A 6,354-nucleotide genomic window follows, 5' to 3' on the forward strand; every position below is an offset into this window, starting at 1 on the left:
AAAAATGTATTTTTTTTGCTTCCGCGAGAGGCACGGCCGTGCCTCTCAGAAATAGAAGAGTCAGGGATTTGGATTTGCTTACACGAGAGGCATGGCCGTGCCTCTCGAAAAAGGAAAAAAAAATCTGTTTTCTCCTTCCGGAAGACGCATGGTTTTGTTTCCGCGAGAGGCACAGATTTGCTTTCATGGGAGGCATGGCAATGCTTCTCGGAAACGGGAAAAAATGCATTTTTTTTCCCTTCCGCGAGAAGCACGGGTTTACTTTTTGTGGAGTCTTTTTTGGGAAAGGGAAACGAGTCTAAAAACAATGAAATAGTCGTGCCTCTTTCGAAAGGGAAATAGAAACATGCTCCTGCTTCGGGTTCGTGAAAAAAAGTTCATCAAAACCTATCAACATGGGATCTAGTATTGAAGACCTCGACGCGAGGAATCCAATGATAAAAATGGTTCGAGATTTGGACGAACGAGTTAATCGATAAAACATTTTGAAAAAACGGATCTATGAAAAAGGAAAACTCCGAGGTTGTAACAAATGACGCAACCTGGGGATAGAAGTGATCTTTGGAAGGAGTACTACTCAATTAGTGATTTTGCCACAGAGAAGATGGCTAGCTCTCTCAAACAGGGTGGCCCAGTTGCCTACGGCAAATAAAAATAAGTAAAACATTTACGGCCAGCCGACCGGTTGAGTTTTCGGCTGGCCGCATGGCCAGCGTTCGATCCCGCAGTATCGTACTTCCTCGTTTGCTTTTTTTTCTCTGCCTTATCTTTTTCTCCAACTTCTTTTTTCTTACCATAAGCAGCTCTCGTTTTCATCTCCATCATTCTCGTGACGTGCTGCTTTGCCGTTGCTCCCGCTCCTTGATCTCCATGAACCCGGCACTGCTGCTGCAGACCAACCACCGCCGTCGCCTGCTGCAAGGGGAGCCACCGCGGGCGTATAAAACAGTCATAACCAACGCCTCCTTCCTCCCTCTTTCAAGCAACCCCCACCTCTGGGCACACACGAGCTGCAATGCGCCCAGAGCGAATGCTGTAACGGTGATGGACGGGAGCAGCGACCAACGGCGAGCATTGGCCTGCGACAGAGGCAATGCTAGAACCGCTGTTGACCCCCGTGATGCAACCGGTGACAAGATAGCTTCAACCTCTAGATGAAAAAGCTTCAATCGGCTATAGAGAAAGCTTTAACCGGCACTGCCAATCGGGGCAAATAAGCTACAACCGTTGACACAGAATGGTCCAATCTTAGATGAAACAAGCTTCAACTAGACAGTAGACAAAACTTTAACCAGGCGCTGCTCAAACGAAAAAGTTGTAACCATTGACAGAAAAGCTTCGACTGTATATGGAAAAAGCTCGAACCGGGGAGAGAATAAGTTTTAACCAGACACGGTGCACCTAGAAAAGTTGCAACCGTCGATAGAGAAAGCTTGCTATACGTGTTTTTTTTTTGCTGGAATCAGTGACACGAAAAGCTGCAACCAGAGAGTCTATTTGCTGGGACCGGCGTCAGGCAGTGGCGAGCTGCGACGGTGGGGAGTTGCACCAGCGACGGTGGTGGAGCTGCGAAGGAGTGCCCTGTGCTGCAAACCACGAGCTGTGGGTGGAGCTACAACGCTGGCGCCCGCGTGGAGCACGGCAATGACTATCTGCTGCGGGATTGGACGCGTACTCTCGAGCGGCTAGTAGGGGAGGGAGGTGCTCCACGCCGGAGACCGGCGCCTACCAGCCGCCAAAGAAAAGGCCCATGTACGAAACCGACCGTCAATCTGCCAACACACCGACTGCAAGACCGCGTACGTACACAGTCCGGATACAACACAGACCACAATGAGGCCTTAAATAGGACGGCGTTGGCGTCGACTGAGACACACCCTCCAAAAAGATACTCGACCAATAAAAGACAGAGTCGGCGGCGCGATTGCAAAGGGGATCGGCGATCAGAACAAGAAGATGAGTGCGGGTGTGGAGAAGCCAAACAACAAAAGGGCCACGGCGGCCGATCCGACCAGCCGAGGCGATGCCGACGCCAAGAGGACGAAAAGGAATCCGGGGAGCGACGGGGAAGATGATCTGTCGCCTGATTCCGTCGACCACGCGTACGCCCTTGTCTTTGCCAAGATTGCACAAGACGAAATAGACCAAGAGTCAGGTATATGATTGCGCTATCCTGTAGCCAGTATCCAAGTTTTCAACCGAGAATTCCTAAATAATTATACAAATTGTCTTCCTCTGCTCGTGTATGATCTGATCGATATCTGTTTATGTTCCTGCCGCCTGTAGCTCCCCGCCCTGTGCAAATTCCTACAATCGCTTACTTCAAACCTCCGACCTTGTTTCACACTGATGAGCTCTTTTCTGTCCGTCGATCTGGAACAAAGGCCGTGCTCTCGGCAGCCAAATTTCTTCTAGGGGTTTCATCCTCTCTCGGTACGTGCATATGTGGTCTTGTACTACGTACCCTCCATGTTTCAGATTGTTCGTCGCGCAGCTTGATCGTATATCTTGTGCTTGAATCACACAGATGGTGAACCGCTAAGACGGTGCTCTGGCTTCTGGATTGATTGGGATGAGGAGAGGAAAACCGGCCTTGTTCTGACAACCGCGCGGCTGATTCGCACAAAGGATGCTCCTGTCAGCGTCTGGTCAGGCGGTGAAGAGTATGCTACAAACGCTGATGTGAGTCAATGTGTTTCTTCTATTAATGTACTTTCTTTGGTTCCATCGTAAATAAATAAATTAATCTCCGGTGTAAATCTAACTAGTTGCAATTCACATGTTTTTTCTTGCTATTGGCCTTTTCAAATAACAAAATGGAAACAAAACATGTGTTTGCTTACTATTAAAAAATCCTATATAATCTGTCTCACAACTTTTTTAGGTCACTGTTCATTTGCTAAATGGCACCAGTGCAAAGGGTCAGCTGGTCTATCACCAGCCCCACTATGATCTCGCTTTCCTGAATGTTCAGATGGATCAACCAATCAAGTTACCATCTTTTAATGAAGAAGATGTAGAATTTGCTCAAAAGATTTTTCGACTCGGAAGAGACAATGCCTTAAATCTAAGGATAACATATGCTAGAGCAGAATATCTGAATCCAACCATGTATGAACGGTACCACAATATATATTTCCGTTCTCCAGATGGCCATGGCGATGATAATGAGGTAATATATCTTATCATGAGATAGTATTGTATACATTTGTTACAATTTTGAGTTTTGTTTGATGACAACTTTGTGTTCTATATTGCTATCTATTGTTATAAGATTTTCCTTGTTCTTGCAAACTCTCATATGTTGCCAATATGAATTGTTGCAGTATGACAATGGGGGGCCAGTTATTGACTTGGGTGGAAAAGTGGTCGGAATTGTCAATGACCCTGAGAGATTTGAGTCTTTTATACCTTCTTCCATTGTGCTCAATTGTTTGGATTCATGGAGGAAATATCGGTACGTTTTCCCTCTTAGTTCTGTAATGGTATCAATGAAAATGTGTTCCCCTATTGTTTCTTTTCTACTTATTGTTAGGAGTCGGACTATTTCTCATAGTATCTATTTTATCATTTTTATGCAATCTAATGACCATAAGTTATGTATAGATTCTAAAACATGGTGATCATTGTTGTGTTTTATTATGTATATATACAGAGAGATATGTTAGTGGCTGCAATAAATAACTTAACAACAATAATCATTTATAAGCAAATCAAGAACTGGGTCTTTGAGGGGGGCCTAGACAAAAACAAACATGTAGAACCACGCTGAGATGCTGAGAGTACAAAATGGATTACGATGACAACTAGTTATAAGAAGGGTTCTGCTTTGCATGTCCTTAGCCAAGTTCTAGAGTAAAGTTTAATGGAAAACTATGTTTTAGGCTTTTCTCTCAATTTTGATGGACAATTTTCCTGAAGCCATCCTTTTTCAAGGAGAGTTTCAAGTTAAACCTATGAGATATTCATGAACAAATGTATTTTGTGATACTCAGCCGTTCTCAGTCAAAAACGCTCTTATATTATGGGAAGGAGGGAGTAATACTTTTACGTAATATCATGAAAATCCCTCTTTAGCATTTGTCAACTATTATGAATGATCCATCCCCGTTGGGCCTTTCTGAAGCCTATTTGAATCAAAATAATTGGTTATTGTTGTGTTTTTTGACATGTTAAGATAGAAGCTCAATTCCACCAAAGATTGCTTACTCTGAAAGTTTTGTTCTTGCCCCTGTATACCTTGCTTGAAATACATTAAATGATTATCTGATTTGATGTAGGCATTTCGCCCGGCCCCATCTTGGAATGACGTTTAAGGCCATCGAACTTCTAGAACCTGCTCATGTTGACATGTTATGGCGTATGTATAACATTGATGACGGTCTTGTTGTTCAAGAGGTAGGGTAATGATTTCCTCGAGGTGCTCTATTTCTCATGTATGTAGTGGTTAATTATTTGGCAATTGAACCCTAGGTGTCGAAAGGATCTAATGCTGAGATACTCGGAGTCCAAAAAGGTGATGTTATTGAATCTATCAACGGAAAACGTGTTTCTACCACAATTGAGGTGGGTGTATTAATGAGGTGAAAATAAGTTATATTTGTGTGATAGTTGTTGGCTTCACGGTCTTGACTGCAATGTTTTTTCTCTACAATTATCAGTTCGAAAATATGCTGATGAGCACATGCAAGGTCCGTTCAGGTGCTGAAGTTCATATTTCTGTAAGTACATTTCTATATCATAACAGCGGTTTGCTTGATCCCTGCCATCCATTTCTTTGTGCTGATGTATTATTAGCAAAATGCTAGCACTAAGAGATTTGCTTCGCTAACTCCATAGGTTGGGGTGTTTCACACACTCAAAAAAGAACGAAGCACCATAGAGTTGACCACAAATTTATCCGAACTTGGAGAAGTCATTACAAGCTAGGTACACATCTCCTCTTTTAATTAGCCCCACCCACAAATTATTATTTCAATTCTCTAGTATTATATTCCATTTTTTGCAGATAATTATTATCCAGATACAGTGCTAGCACTAAGTATGTAAGCTTATGTGCGTTGTGCAATACACTCTTACGTGAAACCCATGTGATGTTTAAAATATCATACCACACCATAAAATATGCTGATATTTTGGAAGTTTATGGTTTTCGTAAATAGATGGTGTGCAGCAGGTTGTGGAGAACAGACTTCATCCATGTTGTTTTTACCCAAGCATCCATCTTCCAGTTGTAGACTTGGAAGTTTTTGGGTTTTTTTTTGGAACAAGAGATGCATGTTTGTGCTTGTAGGTTTGTTGATGGGCGCTAACTTTGAGTTGTGTGACATTTTGCAAAGAATGCGGATTAAATATTGCTTGCATGTTCGCTCTCCGTGTTCTTTTTGGATGGGAATACAAAACATTCGCCTTGAGAGAGGTGGTTTGCATGCAAAAGGAAGGATTGTTTATTTGGCACTCATTCTGTGTTATAATTCGTCACAGGTCCTACAGGCTGCCAGATTGAGGACGGATGTTTATATAGTGTGGTATACTATGATGGATACTTACCTGTGACCATATCTAGTATGCTAGATATATTAGAAATAACATATCTAGTATGCTAGATATATTAGAAATAACATCTTTATCTGTAGTTTAGTGCCTTGGTTCTCCAAAGTAGAAGCTCCTTGTGAGATTTTCTGTACACCTTATTGAAAGCCCTATTAGTGCCCGACGAAGCGTTGTTTGTTGCCTTATCTCATTTTCTGTACACTACACGCTAAGACGAGGGGATGTGGTGTATCCTTGTCCTGAACTGCTGATACAGATCTAGAAAAATATTCATACAGAGTTTAGGCACTGAAAATATATCAACAACAAGACAGTGCATCTTAGGCCAACACATATTGAATTGAAATACACACCATCCCATCACACAGGGCAAGAACTAGAAGGGTACCTTTTATTTTATATTTAATAACCAGCTCCATCGCCTAGCACCAATCGCCTCGGTCCTGGAAGGGAGTTGCTTGCTGTCGACGGCGGGGAAGGGTGTTTGCCACACTCGTCACAACAAAAGGGGACGCGACCGTTGTTGTCGCCATGGGGGAGAAGATGGCTGTCAGGGAAGCGCTCCCCCCCCCCCTCCCCCCCTTCGGCACTATGCATGGAGACTCGTCTTGGATTCCCTTCCTACCTGGCAAAAGAAGATGAAAAGGTCCCTTGAGCCTACTAATAATTGTCCCTTTTGCGGGATGGAGGCAGAAGACAATTTGCACCCCTTTCTTCGATGCCCTCAAGCAAAGCTCCTATGAACGAGATGGCTGATACTTGGAGGCTACCAAGTATGGAGAGACTGCTAAATACCACTGG

General features: G+C 43.4%; 1 protein-coding gene across 2 annotated transcripts; it reads left to right on the forward strand.

The window, feature by feature from the left end:
- The first annotated feature begins 1,854 nt into the window (after nt 1-1,854).
- LOC123124086 (serine protease Do-like HtrA) lies at nt 1,855-5,738 on the forward strand. Of its 2 annotated transcripts, none has more exons than XM_044544787.1 (10): nt 1,855-2,155; nt 2,287-2,433; nt 2,528-2,682; nt 2,885-3,172; nt 3,327-3,457; nt 4,281-4,398; nt 4,474-4,566; nt 4,662-4,721; nt 4,840-4,929; nt 5,485-5,738. In XM_044544787.1, exons 1-9 carry the CDS (start codon nt 1,957-1,959, stop codon nt 4,927-4,929), a joined length of 1,281 nt encoding a protein of 426 aa, XP_044400722.1. In that variant the 5' UTR covers nt 1,855-1,956; the 3' UTR covers nt 5,485-5,738. The 2 variants fall into 2 exon arrangements, with proteins under 2 accessions (XP_044400722.1, XP_044400723.1); XM_044544788.1 differs by lacking the exon at nt 5,485-5,738 and adding an exon at nt 5,009-5,432.
- The last annotated feature ends 616 nt before the right edge of the window (nt 5,739-6,354 follow it).

This window comes from Triticum aestivum, chromosome 5D (assembly GCF_018294505.1).
Source record: "Triticum aestivum cultivar Chinese Spring chromosome 5D, IWGSC CS RefSeq v2.1, whole genome shotgun sequence".
Lineage (NCBI taxonomy): Eukaryota > Viridiplantae > Streptophyta > Magnoliopsida > Poales > Poaceae > Triticum > Triticum aestivum.